Source organism: Cuculus canorus, chromosome 3, assembly GCF_017976375.1.
Source record: "Cuculus canorus isolate bCucCan1 chromosome 3, bCucCan1.pri, whole genome shotgun sequence".
NCBI lineage: Eukaryota > Metazoa > Chordata > Aves > Cuculiformes > Cuculidae > Cuculus > Cuculus canorus.
This window is the reverse complement of record NC_071403.1, coordinates 61,279,167-61,304,574: the sequence shown is the minus strand read 5'-3', so window position 1 is coordinate 61,304,574 and position 25,408 is coordinate 61,279,167. Positions and strand designations below refer to the sequence as shown.

General features: G+C 36.8%; 1 protein-coding gene across 5 annotated transcripts in view; it reads right to left on the bottom strand.

The window, feature by feature from the left end:
* DISC1 (DISC1 scaffold protein) overlaps positions 1-25,408 on the bottom strand; it is a 204,140-nt gene that overhangs the window by 86,540 nt on the left and 92,192 nt on the right. For all 5 annotated transcript variants that reach the window (XR_008449208.1, XM_054063152.1, XM_054063149.1 and 2 more), the window contains 2 exons: positions 24,772-24,874; positions 14,753-14,941 (listed from right to left, as the gene is read on the bottom strand). Coding sequence is in view for 4 of the 5 variants with exons in the window: in XM_054063152.1 (XP_053919127.1) it covers positions 14,753-14,941; positions 24,772-24,874 (292 nt within the window). In the remaining variant the exon portion in view is untranslated. The remainder of the gene's footprint in view (positions 1-14,752; positions 14,942-24,771; positions 24,875-25,408) is intronic.

Below are 25,408 nucleotides of genomic sequence, written 5' to 3'. Positions count from 1 at the left end.
AAATTGCTCCTGTTTTCCGACCAATTTGCAGCCCATATACCTACTCTGCTGTTATAATTGTTTACAGTAAATCAGTTGCCTGTGACTCTTGAAGCAATAACTCTTAGCAAAGTGGGCAGCAAAAACATATTTCAATGTAATAAACGGTGACAGATTAAACACTCTGTTAAAGAATGCTTTACTAAAACCTATAGAGACACCGATTTCACGGGGGGAGGGGGGGAAGACGGGGTTGACTCCCAAAGACAGGAAGAGTTAAAGAGCTTGCTGTCAACTCACACTGTGAGCAGAAATAATGCAAATAATGTGAAGAAAGCAAATCACCTACAGTATCAGTGTGGAACAAAAGCTAAATTAGTTTTGCCTGTACTAGTGACCTTTTACTGTTACGACATTCAAATGACTTTTCCTACTTAACTTCTGATTACAGAGTCTCTATTGGACTCCTCTATTAGTATGCTTTCTACCCATTTTATAACGTTAAAAGCTCACAATACTCAGACTCAATCTATTCCTTTAAGAATGCTATATGTACTGAAACAGAATTCTTGAAGCAATTATTTTAGGTAGGTTGTTTCCAGAAATGTATTTTCCGCCTTTTTAATTTTTACAGCTAATGTAATTCCCACAAATATTTTGCGGTTACAAGCTTACCACAAGTTCTACCGTTCAGTAGGAAAACATGATGGAGAAAATAAAGAGAGAAAGACACAATAATTCCAAACCCAAATCACCCTGGGCTCCCTGATGCTTAACATGCAAGAAACGTTCCCCTGTGAGATCATCATACTCTGCCTTGACAGCTTAGTAATGGACTGCAGATCAACATGGTCCATTTTCTAATCGAGAACTGAAAGAACAGATGCGAAGCTGGAAACTACTCCTGAAACACACATTTGTGATGTCTGATGGGACAACTAAACCAAGGGTACTCAGCCACAAACCCTTCAAGCACCACATCAAACAGAGTTAACGGACAAGGTAAGAAAAAGAGCAGGTCCTTAATAAGGAAACTGTACTACAGTATGTCCACCTGAGAGATGCCCAGTGTGGCTGTCCATAACAAGAGCAGATCACCTTATAGCAAAAGAGAGCAGTATTTTGAGTTAAGGCACTTCATTACAGCATTCTCATGCTCTGTGACAGGAAAAGGAACCATTTGCATCAGAAAAACTATTATAAAAAATTAAAGAATAACACAAATTATTTTGCACATACAAAGATAAAAATACTGCGGAAAATGCAAAAAAGGTATTAACGGATATGAAGACAGACAGATAAATAAAGGAAAAAATACACTTAGATGAAGGCTTACAATGAGAGGAAACATATAATAACAGTAGGAAGAACAGTAGTGGGGGGGGGGAAGAGGAAAAGTTGTAAACAACTTAATGCCCATACTTTAGAGGCTACAACTTTTTTTCTGCTGCAGAGATACATGGCACTTATCAGAGATGAAGAACATTAAAACACATGCTTTGCAGAATGCTTAATACTAGAAAGAGGGTATAAAATAAACATAGGAATGCCAAAGACAACAGACTCTGGGGGTTCAGAACTGTTAAAACAACTCTCAAAATCCAAGAGAATTTTAAAAGACAAGGATTTTCTTACTTCTTTGTATTACTTTGAAAGGCATAAAAGAAGCATTCCCAACCTAAAGGAATGCTAGAGAAGCAGAACTAATAAATGCTTACTCTGATTGTTCTCAGCTGCAGTTCAGCATTTTAGCACTGTGACAAAGTATTCTAACACAGGAAAAGATCCTGGTGCCTGGGTACTTTATCCTGCACAACTGTGAATACATCTTCCATTTAGACCAGTGAACATTTGTTTTCAAGATAACTTGTAAAATACTCCATGCTTTTAGAGTGTTCTGTGTTCTCCTGCAGTCTCCATTTCCCTAACAAATCCACTCATACACTACATAAATAACCTCAGCAAGGGTCACCATGAGAGGAAAAATCCAAGCACCATAAGAAGTGAGATAACACCTACATACTGTGCCTTTGAGGTGTTAAACGAGTCAGAGAAAACTTGGACATAGTAGCTTCTTTTAAGAATAAATAAATCGGGTGGAATGAGTGGTCTTGGTATATTGTGTACCACCCTGGAAAAGGTGTGGCACATGACTAGGAGCTCAGATAAGCAGAACTTCAATGAATTATTGAATTGTAAGAAAACAATTTCATATAGCACAAACTGAGTGCTATATGAAAATGAACCACAGAGACTGATAAAAGTATGAGAAGCTAGTAAATAAAAAAAAATAAACAAAAAAAGGGGGTGGGAGGAAGAGAACCAACAGTTATTGCAGAACCCAAGGAATCGTAAAACTAATATAAAACATTAATAAGATTCTGCACTGAGCTGCATCCACCTAAAAAACCCCAACAAAATAGTAATAATTTCTCTAGTTATCATTATATTGATAAATCAGCAGTTCCAGAATGCAAACTTAACAGAGATCATTGCATACACTGATCCTTGCCCATCTGCAAAACACAAGAAGGAAGATTTCTCCGAGTTAATTCTAGCTGGAATCAGGTATAAAAACACCAAATAGGTATTGGGAATTTACAATAATCTTTGCTGAAGCTAACTGTCCTGTCAGTTAGGAGGTGAATGATTAATTTTTTTAATCTGAAGTTGCTTCAATTGCTAACCATTATAAGTGATCATTTCTGCTTTTCTCTATCACCTATAAGATCTCTCCACTATCAGGTTATGGTCTCCGAGCAGGCAGCTGTCATCAAATGATCTCAGATTTCTGCTTATTAAGCTAAGCAAAGGCATTAAGCACCTCGAGCCTTCCATGACATTGGGAGGCCTGTCTCCCAATCCTTTAATCTCCCATAACGGCTCTAGAAATTCTCTTCAATTTTTGAAGCTATTGACTTCAAATCATCATTGAGCAGCAGCGATGACATTCCAAAAGATTTGGAACAGTGTAAAAAATTACTAGTTCTGTAGTTTGTGAAGATTAGGGAAACAGCTACTCACAATACAAAAACAAACAAAAAACTTTATTTTAAAGAATTGAGAAAACTAGTTCAAACAATCATCTAAAATTTCTTCTTTTCTTCCAACTGCTGTCCAAATCAATTCTGTGATCAGACCAAATACTTCCCATTTCACTCAAGACAAACTCCAGGCAATGAAGAGTGCTCTTAACTATCTGAACAAAGATACAATATTGCCTCAGGCTGCCTCCCAGGGCAGAACAAAGGGGGCTCAAGTCACAAAATCTATTCAGAGACACAGGCTTTACTTTCTTATTTCCTCTCATCTATAACCCATATTGCAGAGAGCTTGTAGCAAAAATCTTTTTGACTACTGCTAAATTTGATCATGAAGAATCTTCAGGCTTCACTGAGCATCCATGCTTTTTGGGGCTGGCAAAAAACTAAGCAAGATACTGTTAAAAACTATGTTCAGCATCGTAGAATCCAGCAATAGTTGTGTCCCTCTCTGAAGTTTTGATATCTTTAAGTTTTCCCAAGACTGTCATTATTCAGAATGTAGACAGAAAGCACACGGAAAAAAAAAAAGAGCTAAGCTAATAATTTTTCATACTTAGGCATTTGTAATTCCATCTAAGGTGCTAAAAAGGACAATACAACATTGAGTAGTTCAAGTCAACATCCAAGGCTTATTTAACTGACATCTTTCCCACTATAATAATATCCTGCCATCAGATAATATGGTGACCACTTCCTAAGACGACAAACAATGGTACATTATGCTGGTACTTATATAGCTTTTTTTCACTGGTACCGATTAGAAGTAGTAAACTTCATACAAAGGTTTTAACATTTTTCTGCTGGGATGTGCAAAATTTTATTTTGATCACTAGATGAGAACTGACAAGAACATTGACATACTGAAAGCTGTACATTGGAAACCTGAAAATAAAAGAGCAATACATTTCGTTCAGGTCATTCTTTTACTGCAGTAACAAAAAAGAATGCTAACAGTGATTCAGTTCAAAATACCACATTGCAAATGCTCTGACTTGTAAAGAAAAGTATTTTTGTCCAAACTACAGCAAAACTCTGTCCTAAAAATAAAAAATCCATTGCAAAAGGTGAAACAGCTACAAACTCACAGAACTAATATCAAAGTAATTCACATTTAGCCAAAAAGCTAAAAAATAAAATATTTGTTTCTTCTCTAACAGGAGAGAACAAACTGCAAAACACATGATTTGGTGATAAAACTAAAGGATTTTCTAGTTGAAAGTATTTCTGACCAAGTTCTGCTCTTCATGTGCACAGCACTTCCAACAAAACAAGAAGACGTGCATCCAAGCAGCTCAGATCAGAAACAGAAGCTGCAGTTTCAATATAGTAGAATTACATAGCCAGAGATGAAACCCTGAACTCCGCTGAAACTGGAGGCAAACTTCTTATACCAATGGAACAGAATTTCTGCCTCCATGTATTTTCAAAAGTCTCTCTCAGACAAAACGTTCAAAACCAAGAATGCAAGAGATCTGCAATTCTCAGAGTTTTCCACAGGATTTAACATCTTGCAAAAGTTCTTAAAGTCAAACCCACAAGAAATCTGGTTAGTGCCCATTTGCTTTTCTCTGGCACAGAACACAGATAATTCTTCTCTGTACACAGTTTCAGACTCCAGGAACCGGAAAAAAATGAGTCAAGAAAATGTTACTATGACTTCTGATCTAGATACAGGATTGTTTATCTGCACAAAAATACTCATATTTTCAGTCTGTCATTTCCAGCTCATATTGTTAATTATATTTCAATGCACCTCACTAGATAAGAGGTATAATCCAGCCAAATGCGTATAAAGGTTGCAGTCCAAATTATGCAATGTGTCTTCCAGCTGATAATTCCAACAGGTAATGAACTGTTTAATCTTACACAGCTTGGCAAACACAGTCTGTTTATCTTTACCCAAGCCTTCAACATGCACATCAAACCAAATGTATCTTCCACAAATATGATAACTGAATCTTCTTTTTGGTTAGCATAATTCAAAATTTTAATTATATTCTACCTAGTACACTATTTTTGTATAAAGAAATAAACCAGTGTTCAAATACAACAACAAAAAAAAGTAGTCTTTTGAATATCCAGTTTCATGTATTTCTTGTATTATCTCAGCCTATCAGTTGAAATTTGGCAGGTAATCAGAAATAATACTAATTACTAGTAACTACTGCACTAGGACTACAGATTCTGTGCAATTATAGGTGGAAATTCCCTTGTCTTGCACAACGGAAGCAGCCTCCTACTACCGTCTCCTGTGCTTACATACTGAGTCTGTGGACCATGGAGCTCACAGCATAATTGCAACAGGAGCAGTCGTTACCCTCCAGTCCTCATACAAGGAAACTCTGGCACAAATTAACTGAAACATGAGCAAACTCTGTTTCAGTAAGAAGAGATATCAAACTGAAGGATACAGAGTTCCAGCTCCTGACCCCAGGCATTAGCAGCTCCCTGGTTTTCTGCCTTTTATTCCAGTTTATGCCTCCAAGGACAAAGGAGGAAGAAAATTCTCAGATGCAAACTTCCAATTCCTGAACAAGAAATACAAGGTACTTAACTGTGCTCTAAATAAGATTTCTATTGCTTCAGAGTAATCAGTTAGGATTTAATGGAGGCACAGAAAAAGACAAAAAGCTTAGAGAAGAAACCCTAAGAATCATAAATGTATTTTTCTCTGGTGAATCATAGTCAGAACAAATAATCTCTTTCTTCCATTTAAGTTCTCCGTATTTCTACTTTTGTATGCTGGTAAAAGGCGCAAATGGGAAGAGGTTTTCCTATTGTAAAGCCTTCTTCAGGATACTGCATGCAGCATCAAAATAATTCGGGGGACAAAAATTGTAGAGAGGATTACAATGTCAGTGGTTTTACTCTGGTTTTATCATCAGATGTTATACCACACCCATCTTCCAACAAATACTTTCTATTACTCCAGATTTGGTTATGCTTCCACGTATCTGTGGGTATAAGGTCCGCAGCATACTTGGAACCCTGTGGTGATTCAAGTAAGCTATATGGCAGATAATTATATACTTAAAATGAATGAAACTACTAAGTGTAAAGTCAGTCAAGGGTGAAAACATCCCCATTTACAATACCTTAATTACAGAAACCTTTATTTAGCTTATATCTTTACTTGCAAGTACCTCAAAGAAAAATTGAAGTCAGTAACAAGAAAAAATGAGACAAAGATCTAAGTACTATGCATCTTACAACTAACGGGAACAAAAACAGGAAAAAAAACCCTGTATTTCATGAGGGACATCTTGTATTCCAAGTGGAATGGTATCCAAGGGGCTTCTTTCGGCTTAGATATTCATACTCCCAGATGCTGCATCTGAATATTACCAGCCAATATCAAAGCAAAGATAAAAGGTAATGTCTCTGAAAATTATCTGACTTTTCATTCAATCACCAAGGTAAATTTACCATTAATGTAGGGCGGCATAATTCTTCACAAATCACATGCTTTTATGCAAGCACAAAATTAAACTTGTACACTGTAATCTGAGAAAGCTACCAAAAGTCTTGAACAAATACTTCTGGGTGGAAATGACTAATGTGCTAAGATTTTGGATTAATACATACATCTGAAAATATACCCGCAACTAAATAGTTAAACAATATCTTCACTCTCTGGTTCTGCTGCAGTATAATCCTGTTCTAGGACATTGATTTTACATCAGCGATCCCAGATGACCAAAACCAATATTTTCCTGCTTACAGCTAAAAAAATAAACCCCAAAACATTCAGTGAATGTAAAACGCTGTACTCCTTGTCTTTAATCTGCAGAAAGACTGAATCTTTGGAAGGATGACTGCCTGATTGCTTTCACTGACATGCTAATTGAAAACAAACTGTTACTGTTCCTTAAATATCCTATCCATCTCTATACTCATCCTCAAAAGAAAGTAAACGAGGCAAAGCATCCTAAAGAGTCCTTTGCACATTTTTGGGACTTAAAAATATCACGCCATGTTAACTGAACTTGAACAATGTCAAAAAAATCCCGAGAAAAAGCAAAACTCTGCTGTTTAACACTTAGAATCAAAACCAAAATATAACTTAAAGAAATCTGTGAATTTTAGGCTAGCTGTTTACTGACTTTTTTAACAGAACTTCGGTTTAAGAGGCCAAACACTGTTTTCATTCTTCCAACCTGTTAATGCTTCAGGATCAAGTTGTCAAATACATTCCGTAATCCCATCCAACGGGTCCTGACTAAATACATACAGGCAGTCCTGTAAAAAATGGTGAAATGAACAGAACCACAAAACCAATTACCAAGTGTCTCGGCTACCTCATCCGTGAGATGAGGAAAGCAGTATTTACCTTTCCTCAAAAAGTAATTTGATCCTATCTGTTAAGTGTAACTACATATGTCAGCAGTTTTCCTCTTCTAAGCACCCCACCACCTTTCTGCTTGCATCTGAGCAGCTCCAAAAACACAAATCATTATCTGTCTGCCAAAACTGGAATTCCCTTAATGCAGTGTCTAGAAATGGTAGTTGTATGACACCAGGAAAAAAAGGGCTTCACAATGAAATAAAACAAAGTACAGTAGCATGACAGTAGTGTCTGCGCAAACTCCAGAAGTGGCAAACCTTAAGAGTGTTCATTGGTCATCACAGGGATAACATCATGCTACAGTAGTTAAAATTGCATACAGAAACATGATACATCTGTTGGATGAATAGAAGATTTTTGTTTTATCCTAGTTTTCTGGCATTTTACCATCTCATTCCTTCTGAAAATAGCTAGAGTCATTAGAAAAAAAAGTGAAAGTTCAATCTCAGCCCAGTATCTCAGAAGATGCAGCTGCAGAATCAGAAACTAATAAAGAATTTTCCAATTTTACTCCAAATTCATCTGTGTTGCTTCATATTTATCCCATTGCAACTCAATCAGCTGAAGCAGCTGAACTAAAAAAGAGGAGAAAAGCAGAGCAGAAATCTAGAGCAGAGATGGCAAACAAGGAATAATTTGACATTATCCCCTCCCATCCTCTTCCCCCACAAAAAGATTAACACATTGTGTAGATAGCTGGCGACAGTATTTCAGATATAAATGAAGAAGTTGCCTGGCATACTACCAGAACTCTCTGCTTGCTCATTTGTTTGTACGTACACAAGCACATCGAAGTATGTGTGTTGCATTACAGGGTTGAGGTTGTCCATCCCTCATTGCCGCTATTCAGTAACACTTTTTGCCATCAGATTGTACTTCCATGATTCCAACTTAGGAAACTTTGATATTTTTACTGCTTATCCTAGCTAAACATGAGATCATTTTTCCCCCAAGGAAAGCCAGCATAAGCCTTCAGACCAAGCTCTGTTTCTTGCATCTGGTACACAACCACCTCTATAACTGCAAAACCAGCACCAGGTCATTTCAGGAGTTATTATTCTGTATGTAATTAGGTTATACTGCTGTTTACAAAGACAGAGTATTACACAGGTATATAAAACATTTCAGTAAAGTTCATACCATCAGATCTCAGAAGAAAGAGAGAGAAGCTCACCTTTGAGCATCAATAGAGAAAAAGCCTGATCTAAAGACTGCCAGCAATACTAGTAGGCTTTGAACCATGCTGCTCTGTCGGTTATAAGTTACTTGAACACATATTTCGTATTTCCTGCATTACAGATATTTGCATCTAATTACACAGAATGGCCAGATTAAATTTATTATCTCTATTGCATTTATATAAAATAAATCTCTATCCTCCACACAAAAATCAAAGTATTTTACATATTTAAATGAACAACACCAGACAAGATGACCTTTATAATTGTCGCTGTAAGAAACACAACTACAAGTGGCTCAAGACATATGGCAAACTTAATTACACTAAAACAGACTTGTTTCCAATCTTTTCAAATCTTGACAAAAACTGATGTCTAAAATAAAAATGTACTACACATTTAGTTTAGCTAATGCTTAGCAGAACTTAGTCTTTATGTTACTAAATTCTACAGGCAATCAAAAAAGTCAATTCCATAAAAAACAAACCATCAACTACTTAAAACATTACTTAACAGAGCTGTTACTTAAGAATTTATTTTACTTATTTTACATAGATTTTATGGAAGCATGAATTTAATACTCAAAGCTTGGAGAAAAGTCAAAATACGCTATCATTACAGAATCATAAGACCAAAAGAAGTCTATGGGCATCCTTAACCTGAAAGATCCCAAGTGTTTTAAAAATGATCCAAGAAAACTACAATCATGTTCGCAGTCAATGAAATGAGACAAGCACACAATACACATAAACAATACAAGTCCAAGCAAATATGAAAATACCAATTTCTCAATAAAGCAGCGAAGAGTATACTAATCAAAGGAGTGATGATTTGACTCATGCTGTATTTGACCATGACAACCAAAAGACGTGCAAGATTGAGCTTCTTGGGAATTTCGTTGGGTTTTTTGTTTCCTTGTCTTTTCTTATGTGGACCTGGCTTTTACATGCTGCCTGACAGAAGGCTGTGAAGCACTGCTTTGGAGCATCAGTTGAATGTCAGCTCAGAATAAAGGATGCTACCAGCTGCAGTGCCAGTTCCATTCCTGCATCACCACTGAGGGTCTTATACTTCCTGTGAAAGCTAAACAGAGTAAACGCTGGCTAAATCTGACAAGATCACTGTTTGAACAGAGATGGCCACAGACATAAGCAATAAGTTGTTCCATTTCACCACTCACTTGAAAGACAGCAAGCATTTCTTACAGGTATGACATGCAGAATGTAATGACATTGCACAAATTAGAAGTGGACATACAATGAGACTCGGAACAGCTTCTTCCTCATGGAAGCCCATCTGTTACACACACTGGTTCTCCTTTAATGATTTATTTAAACAGAAGTAATCAAAACGTTCAGCTTTTCCGTTTGGAATCAGATAATCATTCGGACACAGGATGAACTGTGGAAACAATCTGGAAAGCCTACTCGTATCAGAAAAAAACAGTACTGAGGGAAAAATAAAATAAAAGCACCTGAAAAATCAGCGAAGCAAAACATGGCATTTTTTTTGTCATGTCATAGGCAGATACTGAGTTGGTATTTTTTTAAATACTTAAAAGCAGTATAAAATTTTCAATAATTTCTAGACATTTTCAAAAAGTATTCAAAGTTCAGTTACAAGGAGAAGTAGAGAAGTTTAATATAACAGCTATTACTAAATACAAATACTTAAACAAAAAAAAAAAGAAACATTTCTCAGTGGGAGGCATATCGCATGTGCTTCTATTATAAGACCTGCAGTGTCGTATCTGTCAGAATAAAAATGTGTCTTTGAAAGAAAATAAAAATACTTTGCAGTAAGTGGTCATTAACAGTTTGGTAAATCACATCCTATACAAACCAAAACCTGGTTTTCATAAATATTTCAGCATGCAAAGCCAGTACTGCTTTAAGCAGCACCATTAGTGGTTTCTGCCATTCACATGGTATTAAGCTTGACATGGACTAATTAATTGCATCCTCCACAACAGCCAAATATGCAGCTTTATGAACAACGACTGTAAAAAGGCTAGAAAAGTTTATTATTCCTCAAAGTACATTCTGAACACATTTTATTCTTAAGTAACTAAGTCAAAACATACATCCTTTTAAAAGTAAATGAAAAAAATGGACTTGAATGGGTTTCTTTTCTGTTAAAGGACAAAACACTATGAGATATTCTGCGCAAGCATGCAAAGCAAGTGCATTGGACAAGAAAAACTGAGCATCAAAGAAAATTCCAGCTTCCTAAGACACCCTTCTCCTACACCTAATTCACTGTTTAGCAGACATATATCTGTCCAACTCCAGAAAGCTTCATCCTAGATGCAGGCAGAGAGCTTTAGGACTTGCATAAGGAACTTCTAAGACAATAAAACTCAATGATGTCAATGAGAGTTGAGCAGTGAAGACTGAAGTATTGGCCTCCAAGCAATGTTTGGGTGTTTGGGTTTTTTTTAAAAGAAAGGGTTAAAAAGATATTTTGATGTGCATGATAGCCTTTAATTTATATTTCCTTTAGAAATTAATTCAGAGGAGAAATTCTACTTAAGATGACTTGGCAAGCACAACCTAGCAATTAGATCATGAAATACAGTCCTCCCTAGTTTTGCACATACATATATTATTTACCAGGAGATGCTTTCCCAAAAGTGTAATAGGGACAGAAAATGGCTGAGTGCACCCAGAAAAGGAATTCAGCAAATGAGGCAGGAAAACCTGCCCGACAGTACCAGTAATGAGGAAACCAAGACAAGAGAGTAAGTTTCATTTCCAGCCCTGGGTTACAAATGCCAATCAACCCAAGCCAGAATTTATAAACGCAATCCAGCAGTTTGGCAGGTGAGCAAGTAATTAAGTTTCACTTGTCCGGAACACAGGTTTGGTTGTTTTGGGCTCCAAAGGAGTTCTCTTCCTTGCTATAACAAAGTCTTCTGACTTTATAAGGCAAGACTCTGCTCAACAGTAAAGCACGAGACTTTCAGCAAATTTCTGAGAACCGTGTCTTAGGCTATGTCTACACCTACAGCCTAAAGAATGTAAAGCTTGGAGAGCTTGATTTAAATATGTTTCTTGCAAGTGATTACCTCAATCATGATTGATGCTAGAGCATCCATTGGAATACTGTTTCACCACCATTTCAGGTAAATTTACATGACCTCCAAGTCTCTGGCTTTCCCATTTGTAAAACAGCAATAACAGTTATCACTTTAACCCAAGTGTTCTGATGCCCTCGGAACAAAGTTACTGTCTAAAGGGCAAATTAGTACTATTCATCCTAAAATGCTAATACAGAAAGTTATTGTCAATGCTTCTATTATCCAATGGGAAAAACACACTTTGAGCAACTCTAAAAATATGAAAGGATTTTTGTCAGATCTCCTTTATAGGGAGCAATGACAGCTCTCAGCACAGTAAGCCAAGCCGGATTTTTGCACTACATCTGCAATATCTTTTATACTTGGGCAGCTGGCACAAAGTGAGAAAATTCATTAACATGCTAATGATGCGTCCTATTTAAAATTCCAGCTCTGACTATTGTGTGATTAAGCCTCTTCCCTTGATGTCTGCTTCCTTATATATGCATTACTGTGAGGAATCAACAATTATTAATGAAGTAAAAAATAGATGACCAATTTATACACAAGAGAAAGACAAACATATATACATTTTAGCATTTCATTTTTTTTGTTTAATATTTTCCAGACAAAGCAATATTATCTTCAGCTAAAAAAAAAAAAGGAATTTCAGAATAAGTTTTCAAGAACTTTACACGTATGAAAGGTAACAGTTCAAGTGCCAGATGATGCAGAAATAGTCATGTGTAGGAAAACCTGTGCAGAAGGTTTTAAGATGCTATATTAAAAAAAAAAAAAAAAAAAAAAGGGAGGGCTCCTGATGCATGGAAAGTAGCAGAGTATGCCCTGGAAACAATATGAAAGCAAGATTGAGAGAAGGCAACAGCTCCAGTTGATCCAATTATCTTTCCCCAAGTAAAATGAAGCACGTTCTGCAGTGAAAGTCATTGAAACCCATTAATCTATTTAAACTACTATAAGCCAAAAATGAGACAACCAAAGCAGTACTTTCTTCGCATTACTTTCAGTAACCTCCACTTAGTTCATAGACAGACACCTATTTCATAAACAGTTGAGCCAAAGAACAGCACAACTTGCTGCAAGGAGGAACCCACAAGTACATCCCTATCGCACACTGGGACACAGATCTGCCAGCCTAGCCCTGATCATTTTTGCTGCTTAAGCTAGCATGACTAATTTGGTCTGAAGAGCAGACAGCAAAAAAAAGGTGGAGGACAGTAACATCCTAAGTTAGAAGAGCTAGACTGGAGGAAGGGTTCCTCTCCCTAGCTCATAGCTTTAGAGGGATAAGTCAAACTAACTAGGAATGGGCTGCACCAAACAATGGTACCAACCACTCACACTAATTTAATCCACAGCACAGAGCAGTCAAGCCTGTGCTGCACTACTAGCTCCAGCAGCAAAAGCATTTTAGGAGCTGTTTTCCTGCGAGACTACAGTCTCCAAAAATCACTGTGTCTCCAACAGCAGCAGGTCAACACATTCCCCATCACAAGCTCCACACCCCTGCTGTGTCCCTCATACCAATGCTAGCACTCTCAGCATGTGCGTGGGCCAATACCTTGCTCACACCAGATTTCTGGTCAGCATTGAGCTGGTATATGAGATGGGGCAGGAATAGGAGGAAAAAGCAGAACCACTTGTCTCAGCAGCAACATGGATTTTACTGGTTTAAGTGAACCATAAAGCCTGAGGCCGTGCAGTAAGCCAGCTTCTGCTATCCCAACTCACACCTTTCATGGGACAGACAAAGCCAATGCAATTATCTCCACCTCTTTTGAACAACAGTAAAAACATATGGTAACAAAATCATACTCCAATTGTTTATGCTTTATTCCCCAAACATGGAAGTATTCTACAAAATAACAACTGGTTTGTAACAGTGAATATCATCTTTAACATACAATCTGTTTACTCTTTTCCAGAGAGTATCAGAAGGCTTTTATTCAATTAAGCACACGGGTATGAAATTCATGCAGTCTTCTCAAAACTAAGTGAGAAAATGTGTAGGTTACAAGCAATGGGGCAGGGATGATAAAAAGCAAAGACCTTGAACTTCAATTTATATGTCTTCGACTACTACGTGCTTGACAAGAGTTTTATTTTACACAAGGATAAATTTCTCCTTGCACCTACAGAATCACAGGAAATTCAAAGAACAATCCACACAGTAATCATCCAGTGTTTTGCAATTTATTGTCATAAATAGTGGGACAGTGAAGGTCAGACCAGGAAGACACCTCATTATGGCTACATAAATGCTAAGGGGAAAAAAGGCATCTACGAACTGCAACCAATTCTGTTGCTTCATCAACAGTCTTGCACGGTAATTGTTTAAAATCTTGCTTAAGAAAAAAACAAATGAGAAGTGTATGTGTATTATTGGAAGTTTAATTATCCTAGAAAAAAAGGAGCAACAAAATGGACAGATTGGAAGGTGAAAACATCCCTCAACTTGCTTGCAAATCCAAGCAATGAGAAAATATTGCCTGATGTGGGTTCGCATCACATGGCTTAGGTAGCAATGCACGGCTTTGAGGAATCAGTTTTTAAATTTTTAATCATGCATTTTCTAAGAAAGTTCTTATCTAGTAGAGTGTGTGTATACATATTCCTCGACACATCCTTAAACTACAGCCTTAAAACATATTCCACTGCCTACAAAACTTTGTATTTCTAGAAAGCTCTGGCCTATCCACTTGCCTACGAAGAAATTTCATATACTTTCAAAACAGGGGTACCTTCCTCTTTTCAACCAACCTACTAGTCATAAGATCCTGAACTATGAAAGATATATTTCATAAGTTTTTCTGTATGACTCAATGTCCACTATCATCATCATCGTTATTATAAAAATGGACTTAAAGTTTTTGAGAACTAAGCTAAGATAGATTTCCAAAAGCTATATATTTCTGGGCCACCTCTTCCTCTTCTCCCCTCAATCTCCCTTCATATCAACTGGAAACAGCTGAGACAAGACTTAGAGCATTACTTACCTAGTTCCTGGCCAAATTTCCCTCAAAAAAAATCAGTATATTTTGTGAAATGCAGGATAGTTCATCAAACCCAGTAGATTTCCAGGCACTCAAGACTGAGCAAAACCTGAAACAGCCTGTGAACTACTTACCAAAGGCAGCCTCTCCTTGTTCAAGTTCTTGCTTCAATCTGGTGTAATCATCTTTAATTCTCTCTAATTTCTGGACATTTCGGGCACTCAGAACCAATAGTTCGTTGAGAAGTCCTTCCAGTCCCTCCTTCTCAGACATTAATGATCTTATTTCTTCTGAAAGATCCTTCGCAGTTCCAAAATTACTTCCTGCACGTTTTGTGGGGGCAAGGAGAAAAGACAATGAAGAACACACTTGCAGCACCAGTAGGTTACAGAGCAAACGAGGAAAATTAAGTAACTATATTTCCCAACAGCAACTGAAAGAAATTTTGGAAGGAAAAAAAAAACACCAAACCCCCCCCCCAAAAAAACACAAATAAAACTGCTTTACAAGTACCTATTTCATTAATTACTATAAAAAGAATCATAATTGTAGCACATTTAACCTTATAAATACAGAAACAATATACTCTTATTATTATTGATACAATTTACATTTTTGAAGAAAACCTTTTCCTAAAGTCCACACTTCAGAAAATGTCATACTATAATTCATTGATCATTGTGGTGTGATCTCTCAGACCATTTTCTTGTCTTGGAGGACACCTCAAGTCACAATATTTTTGAAATAGATGCTATCAGTCTGCTAGACCCTGAAGCATTTTCTCCTCAAACAAAGCAGCACAATGCTGCTGCTCATAGAAACAACCATAGTCAATCGCTGTATTCCAAGCTGATTTACAATGCAGCCTAGTAACACTGCCTGCTTAATCTTTCTGAAAACCATTTTTATAAGAACCTAGAGAAGAACATTTCCTTACTTCACAGAGAAGTCTTAAGTATAAATTGCACTATGACAGCGGGATGCTTAGCTATTAAATAATTTTTAAATAACATTAGAGTAACTATTACAATGCTACATTTATACCGATACACTTGTGTCTTTACAATGATTCAGCTGCTTGGCTGAGGAGGAAATTCCATGTAGACTTGCCCAATAAAAGACAAAAGACCTGTAGCGTCAGATCTAAACTCTAGCGTCATCCTAACCTAACAAAAATTTGGTGGTATGATCGAATAAGTAGATGTCTTGAGTAATGAAAGGCACTTTAGAAGATTCAGCCTCGAAGCAAACATTAATGTGAAGTACATCCAGTCACACATATAAGATGTCTTATCAGCTTTTGAATTACGTGCAATGACTTTAGACTTCTGAAATACTTTTATAATACCAACAGTATTAATCAGATATAAAGGTGTCCTTTGCCTTTTTTTTTCCCCAGGGAATATAATAAACTGTTGCTTACACATAACAGATTAAATAAAAAGTTCATTTTAGAAAATTAAGTCATAATCCAAAATGTCAAGTCCACACCAAAGTACGCTAAATTACAGCAATACATTCATTTTAACTGCTGTCTCAAAAATGTCAGTAGCAGAGTCTTAAACAGGAACCATTTGACTGCTGTTCAGATCCTTCACGACAGGGGAGCAAGGATGGGACTCAAGTACTGACATTGCTTGGACAATGGCAAACCACTGTCAACTGCTCAGAGCGGATTAATTCTTCCTAAGCATAAGGGTGAATGAAAGCACTTCTAGCAAATAACTACAACCATTATCCTGGAGGAAAGGTGCTGCTGCCCACTGAAGTGGCCATATGAGGACAGGTGTGCCAAAGGGTGACTGTACTTCCCAAAATTTTTGAAAAGACAGTACCAAATAAATCAGGATTCAAGAACAACGCTAAGTATGGTAGCCTCGTTAGGTGGGGTGGGCCTTTTCTGGTGGGTTGCTTTGTTTTGCTTAATTTAGTCTTAAGGCTATGATAGTTTCAGTCAATCCCTTTTCCTTGCTTAAAGATGACCTTTTTTTGTTTACTTTTAAGAGTTCAAAACTCCCCTATCTCTAATTGTCAGCTAAAAGTGTTTGCCAATTCTATCTTACAAAGAATTATACACTTAAATAACTCTAAGCATGGCTTATCAGCTGATTTATTGGGAAAGAGCAGCACAAATGTTATTATCTTAATCTGTCACATTTCCAAACAGGCAAAACAGATCAGCAAGATAAGCAAGACAGAATCACTGGAAAAGCGGCAGATGCTTCTACGCAACAAGACTTACAATTAAACAGTGAACCTTTACTTTACCTGAACTGATCCCAAGCATCAATGCACAAGAGGCTTAATAAAACATGAAGGCAAGAGATTCTTCATTAGAATGTAGAGCCTACTCTTACATTTCAGAAGAGGCGTAAAAAAAAGCAAGGAAAAAAGTATGATATTACACATGAAAGTTTTATACATATTGAATGGATCTTAATTCCCAGAGGGGAGGCTTATATCAAAACTGAGGCTATGAGGAAGCGGCATCAGATATATATACCCAAAAGCCAAAACTGCCTCATGCAGCTCTCCCTGACAGCAGAAATGTCTTGAAGCCTACAGCAAAAAACTCAGAAGAGTGTATACAAATTCGTGCACCACATGTGCCATCAGTGACCTCAATCACAGCAACCAAAATATATACTTTCTAAATGCTCTAAGAAGGTTGACTTAAAAATTAACACAATCCCTAGCTGCTAGCATTTAAAAACATGCCCTCCTGGGGGTTTTGTTAAGAGACAAAGTCACATGGGATGCTGTAGAAACATCCCGAAGACATGTAAAAATAATTCTACTAATACCCTGAAAACGTTAAAATTCCTCTTTTTGATGATGATAAATATTTTGCCTAAGAGAACACAATAACTCTTCCTCTGCCAACCACTCAGAACTATATATTATAGAGTCATACTGCTCGGAGAGTTCTAGGTGGGTGACACCAGATAAATAAAGTCAGTCTTAACTTTTCCCAGGGAACTCAAAAATCACTGAAGCTAATAGGACTTCTCACTCAGAAAAACTAAGGAATTAATAGTCTAAGACCAAAGCCAAGCTTCTGGCCCGAACCAAGACAGGAGACAGGTAGGTATTCTATGAAGGGGACTGAAGGGCAAAAAGCCACTTTTCCCACTCTTCTTCCTGTGTCGCAGTGATGCTTACTAGCAATGCATGACTTTATATGGACACGTATGCACTGGCTAAACACACTGGGTGCAAACTGGCACATCAAATGGGGAACACAGAAAATCAGAGAACTTTTCGTAAGTGTCCAGTCAGAATCTTAAATCTATTCCATTTCAACTTGAAAACATACATGGAATCAATAATACTTGAATAAAATGGGAAGGGCAGGGGAAGAGGAGGAATAACCATATGAAGTAAAGTTGTGATTACAATAAAAGCCGAAATCATTTCAGGTGAACTTGGCAAAATTGATTATACTTCTACAAGCAGCACATTGGAAAGTCATATTTTCACTTTTGACCTAAATCGATGTGTTCTGAACAGGCTAAATAACATGCTTGCAGTACACTTGAACTGAATACGTACACTTAACTTTGAGAGGCTCAAAACCTCAAAAGACAGAAACAAAGGCCCAGTTTAAACTTCCTCCTTGATCTTGCCCTCTGGGGCTCTCTCCTCACATCTCTTCTTCATCCCCTACTCTCTGCAGATAGTGATATCAGGTAAGCCCCAAAGGCTCGATAGGGGCTTTGCTTTGAAGGCAAAAATACCAGCCAAATCAAGCAAAACCTCTCAAACAGGAAAAATAATAAAAAGTTATCCCCAGGCACAAAGTAGTTATATAATTGCTTTTACTCACTGTAAATATAACTAGTATTATTTACCTTATTTTCCTCTCTTCCCAAAATTTTCCTTGCACGGCTATATGCTGCAGTTACATAGTGCTCTGCATTTCAAATAGATTTCTCTATAGATGGTTACATGCCTCAAACTCACGTCCATTATAACAGCTCACTGTCAGATTTTTACTATATTGGGCAGATTTACTAGCTTCAAACTAATATATCATTACTTTGATACCATTTGCCAGCAAGAAATTGACTAATAGTATGATTTGAAATCTGTTCCTTTTTGTAAAAAAACAAAAAATGTGTTATTATTTAAGCTTTTTTAAATACTTCCACTTCAAAATACAAGACAAGGTTAATGGCCCACTATTATTGTTTTGCTATTTTACTCCCACTTTGCTCATATTTATGCCAGACATAACATACATTCATAGTTTCCATTATTCATAACTGAAAGAGAGAGTTACGCATCCTCTCCCTACTGAAACCATGCTCACTGTAGTTCAAGGAAAGGAAGAATTTTTGCCTAACAGTAAAGCATATATACTGGGCACTGGCTTCAACATAAGAAAGAACAGACTGGTCATTATTCATCATTATCTATAAGCTAATTCTTCATAGGCTAACACTGACTTTTAATAGTACATAATAAAATGAGAAGTTTTATTTTAGCTTAGGGGCTTTGCCACCATGGTATTTATCAATGGCACTGGAATTCAAGTTTGAAAATCCTCCACCCTGTGATTAATGAGAATACAAACACATTCCAACACAAGAAGAGAACTGAAGAAAATAAATATCATTCAGCTGCTCACAAAGAAGAATGAGAAAAAGCCAAAAACATGACAGAAATGTAGGATTTTGGAAGCACTGCAAGTGTGTTTGCACCTCTGAAAAAAACAAACAGGAAATGCATGACAGTCTATCATCTCCTGAAATATTTTACAGAATTCCAGCAGATTTGAATCATAATTATTGTTTTTAAGCAATAACACATGATAAAACTTTTGTGAAGCATAATGCAACTTAATGATTGATGTGACCCTGAAAGGTAAAGTGAGAAAATCCATCAAGAAGCAGATGAGAGATCCTACATACATTTGGAGAAAGCATTCTTTGCCACGGAAAACCTCTTGTACCCAGACTGAAACAGTTGCCAGAGAGCAATCCAGGAATCCAATTTAAAAGAAAGGAAAAAAAAAAGAAGGGAAAAGAAAAAACAACAATAACAAAATTTTAAATCAGTAATAACAATTCAAAGGCTCAAGTGAAAATGGGAAAATGAGAAAAAGTACAAAAATGCTGATGAAAGAGGCAGATGTTTGGAAGATGGCATTTCAGCAGTACAGACACAACCTTTTCCAAGGAGCCATAGTTACTGGTGACTGCTCTGCCATCAGATACACTCGAGTGCCTGCACTGGGGGTTATAAGTATAGCCCAGTAGCATGTTAATCCCAGCAATTTACTGTGTACATCAGCCAATAAATGCTTGTTGCAAGTTACGTAAAATTCTCCTTCCACATGGTAAAGGATGCACAACTGAAATTGCCTCTAAGGCTCAAGGTTCACCCAATAGCACTGACACATAGCACACAGGCTTCCCTACACAATCTCTTCTCCCTCCCTTCTAGCTCCCATTCATCTCATGCCTTTCAATTTCTGGTTCTTTAAAAGCCTTCCCGCTCTCCAGCCTTTGCATCCACTCACTACTGCTACCAGCGAAGAGGAAGGGACATGCTGAAGGTAGGGAAACAGCCCAACCCCCATCTCCATGATCTTGAGTGCTGCAAGAAATCACCACCCTCATTTTCACCAACCAAGCCAGGAAAGAAAGGCAGAGAAGGATCAGGGAGAGAAATGTTCATGCCACTTAGGTTAAGGCACCAAAGGGGCATGCATTGAGGTTTAGAGGTTTGTCACCTTGACTCCCTGGACAGTCACTGGAAACAGGGACATCAATGCTACCTTCCAGAGGCTGCAGCATCGAAGCACAAGGAGATAACAGCCCCAGCATTAAGTTTCATGAAAATATAGTATTTAGTACTTATGTCATGCTATTTATAAACTACGCTTCTACAGTGATATAAAGGAAATAACCCTTTTCATTGTACTGCTGGAAAACACCTCACAAAATTATTTCAAGCCCACTCCCACTTGCAGGTATTTATTAAAATAGATATAGCGCTAATTATAGGATGATGATACAAGATCTCTTACTGGTACAGAGACAGTATTAAGATCAGAATTATTATTTTTACCTACTTAGAAGCCACCTCATTCTAACTTCAATGTTTGAATCTAATTTGTATTTGCAAAGATATAAGGAAAGTTAATGACATGTATTTCATAGATAATCACCTAAGAAAGCCAGCATTTATTCACATCTGCTTAGCTCCTCACTAGCACTTTCTATCTAGTCCCATGCTGTTATACATTCTCAAGAGTACAAAAAAAAATTAGAGTATATGAAGACATTTTAAAAATATGTCAAACAACCTCTTATTCAAACATAGGAAACCTATGAAATGACTACTAAAAATTATTTCTCATTTACATCCTCCCTCCTAGTCCCAAATTATTTTCTCACTAAGCAAAACCCAGAAGCACCATTTCTCACAAAATATTTGCTCTCCTGCAAAACAACCTAATGTAGGAAAATACAGTTTAGTATTTCTGCTGTTACACTCACACTTGCTTACATACAACCTTATTTGAATTTTCTTACTGGTTTAGGATTATTTCATCTGCAATTTATGCCCCCAAAAAATTTCACGCTAAATAGACACACAATGCTGACAGAAAGAACAGAGTATCATGTACTGCCATGTACTTCCCATAACTGATAAATTTTTTATAAGCATATGTTACGAGCTACTGTAAGAAACAATTGTAACAACAATCACACATGGTTTCTAAGCACTGACATTAGTGTGCTTTGTTTAAATTAAAAAAAAATCTACTAGATGCTAAACCATAGAATTTCATCAGTAATTTTTTACAAATGTGTACGTCAACAGTAACATCTCATGCAACCAGGAGTACTTGTTAGTTATAATTAGCCAAAGCTACTGACTTAAAGACCGTGAACAATATAATAAGATTCTACTGATTATGTTTGGAGAAAAATTCTGGGCGAGCACCTCAGGAGTATTAATTGCAAATTACTGATCACCACAGGCAAATGCCAATCAGAAGTAAGGGACATGTGGATATAAAGGATCTGAATTGCAGCTGTCGACACAAATGCCTTTTGAACATTCAAGTATAGGCTTCTTCTCCCCCCCCCCCCCATATGAAATCTGATGTACTTATTCTATGACCTTCAATAAACCAAACACTCCAAAATCTATCTACCTTTCTCCTCCAAATTTTACACTCCTTCCAAGAAAGAATAATAGAGAGGAGAGACATTTACAGATGTTGCATCATCTCTTATGTCTTAATGGTATCATTTATTATACAGTCTTAAAACCTAATGTATTGTATTGACAGGACTAATAGAACTGTTATGCTTACTTTGGATTTATTGTGGTATTTTTCTCTCAAAACACGGCTATGTTCTTGCATTTTCTAGTGCAAATACACCAACACTGTAAATCAATGCGTTTGGAGTAGAAAGTACCATTCACATAGAAGATTAATACTGTCTGAAGCTATCAAGGCAGCCATTAAAGGCTGAGGTATATATCATGCTTTCCAAATCATCACACCATAAAGTTACTATATGTAAGCTCTGAAAAACTAATGTATCACTTAACTATTTTCCTAAACTCATCCAACTTAACTTTTGGGCTACATGAACCTAAATGTGTGCAATTGCATTTAGTTACCTTTTAGCTTTGACTCTAGCTGCTTCCCAAAGCAAAATGCTGCATTAAACAAAAACAACGCAACATCTGTTTAGAGAAAAACAGTTGTTCTCCATACCCATTAGTACTGCTGTTTGAGAAAACTTCAAATGAATGATCTAACTGCTACAGTAAAAAGCAGAAATAACAGACATTTATCACTGCCTGATGCTTCCATACTACATGAAAACCTTTATAACCACAAAATACTATTACTGCATATTTACATATACACTATAATTCCTTCTGAATTTCATGCTATTCCAAGGCTCTCCTTAAATAATTGCGTATTACCCAGCTGAAGATTCTCCCACCTTCTAATAATTTAATGTATTCAGTCTGTTCATTACCATTCTGTTAGCTGCCTGGCAGTTCAGGGGATATGCACATAAACTGCCTCGCTTAAATTTTAACCAGTATTTAAAAGGTTAAAACCTAATTCTTAACCATGCCTTATTTAAGAGAGGTGTCATTCATTTATGCTTAACGGGAATACACAGAAACTGAATAATTTGGCTTTCTCTATATTATTCGCTGCTCACCGTTTTCACCTTGTTAAGAAAAAAAAGCTAATTTTATCTCTTCCTTCCTCTTTCTCCTTCTGCATTTACCAAATCTTTTCTTCCTGACTTGCTTCTCTGGGAGCCATAATTCATTCTGCATCCCTGCTTTTCTGATTTTCTCACTTCATGCTCCAAGATTAAATTTTTTATTTTTTTTTTTCCCTTCAGATTTTCAGAGAGCTAATTTTTTTTGATTCCTGTATTTCCTCTGTATCCTCTGCATTTAACATAAACAAGTGCCATCAGATCAATTAAATGTATCGGTATCTTACAATGAGGTAAAGAAACTACTGTATCAACTGTCACCAAACTACCTTTTGTCCTTGATTTTCAATCAGTTCCGTCCAGAATTTCGCCTTAGCAACAGCTTAGGATTGTACCATTCACAGTCATTAAAATTCTCCGAAGTAAGATTTTTTTCAGAGCAAGGATAAAAAAATGAAACAGTGCTTATAAGTACTAACAAATAGCACTGATACTTCTTAAAAAGCACAGAAAGGCAATCAGTCACAGTACTGTGAAAAGAGTTTTTAGAATTAGCAGCATTAAATTGTCTTTTGAATTCATTCCTGGAACAAGCAACCTCTTTTAAGAGCTAACAACTACACTATGAATGTTTTGGAAATAATCCTCAAGTTATCATTTACTCTCTCAAAGTGTCGGACTGAGGTATATATTTTCTGGCCAACTGCTTCCTGCTGGCAGCATGTAGCAGTTGCACATCCAGTTTATGGGCTATTTTGTTCTTTTAACGAAGTCATAAAATAGCTGGGGAAAACTTTGACCCTGTTTCTGAAAGCAAGAAAACTGCCTATATTCAAACAGCCATAGGGAGAAAAGAGTGATTGTGCACTGTACCCTTCACAGGTGGACACAGAAAATGAGAGGGTTTCCATTCCAAAAGGTGCTATGAGAAGCAAAGAAATTGAGCATCCTCAGCACCAATACAAGATACCATCTTTAATTTCCTTAAGGATTTTGCTCAAGCCTGATGTTATCCACCTCTGGCTAGCAAACCACGTGACACTGCACAAGGTTCCATTCAAAAATAATTTGTGCATGCCAGTACTAGATTCTTGTATCTAACTCGGAACGTAAATCACCAACAGACAGCTAAAACACATTGGCTTAACAGGAACTAAAAATTCTCTAGCCTTTTTTTACTTAGTGTAACAATGGAAAATTCTCTTGTGCCCAAGTCTACGATCCCTCCTATTCTGCTTCCTTTGAGGCAGGTGTCTAGCAAAGAGACACGTACTTACACATCTGCAAACAATTTGCTGAATTAGAAAACCCATCGCTTCAAACTTAAGAGACGGAACTGTGCTTTGCCTTTTTTTACTTTGGTGAATAGTGCAGTAATCCCAGGTAAGTGGTACATAAAGTTATTATGTATCAGACTGTAATCACATTTCAATGTTTTACTGGTTGTAAATAACATGCATGAGTGCTCCAAGGACCAAATTGCTCTTTTGCTGCCAACATTAGTTGTTTAACGATCTGAACAGCAGAAGCTGCCAATTATTGTATTCCACTTTAAAGTGTCATTTAAAGCTACATTTGTAATTACTATACCTTTGTTGTAAATTTATGCTCTTGGCTAAAGGGCTTCAGGCATACGACTTGTAAAGTCCAGAACAGCTATTGATAATTATTTATCAATTTCATCTATGGAAAAATATGTTCTTTGCATATTTACTGCCTACCACACAGCATCTGCTTCACCATTCTCAGCCACAGAGAGGGGCCTGAAGTACCCCACACAAGCTATGACACAGCCTGGTTCTGACAAACGTTCCATGATTTCAAGGGATCAAAACAAGGACACATCAATGAGACTTCCTAAGAAGTCTCAGCTATGTAAAGGTCAACAATTGCCCTTACACACCACTTGGTGTTCATCTTTCTTGTCACTCAAAACTTACCTGAAACAGCCAGCATTTTGGCTTCAAGTAGAGTTGGTAGTTGAGTCTCAATATCACTCACTTTCCTCCTCAAAGAGCTGCAGAGTTTCTGACTTGTGCAAACCTAGATTGAGGCAGAGAGCCATGAGATGCAATTCATTCATGTAAAAGTAAGGCAATTTAAATGGGGCTTCAAATGTTCTTGGTTTACAGACACAACACAACATCCTACAGCAAGGTGAAGCAGCTTAGTAAAAAATGTTGTCTTTACAGAAATATCCCACATGAATAAAAATTTCCAGGCTTTGCTGCACATAGTTCTAAAAATAGGGAAAAGGATTAGCATTAGCTACCTTTATGAAAGAGGATATGTTTTGCTACAAGATACCAAGGCTATACACATAAGAAAGACCATCACATGAATTCTGTACAATTTAGCATTAACAGTGATGCCTTAAATGCTGTGTAAGTAACCCAATGTTTGGAGTTTAAGATGTCGTAACATAGAATGTACTGCAACTTCCATATAAAATATAGTATGCCACACATCTTAACTGGAAAAAGTCAAAGCAGTCATCATTAATTCTCTGCACAGACAATAAATAATGCTATACCAGCTCAATACTGTATTTGGCATCACAGTCAGGTCATACAGCTG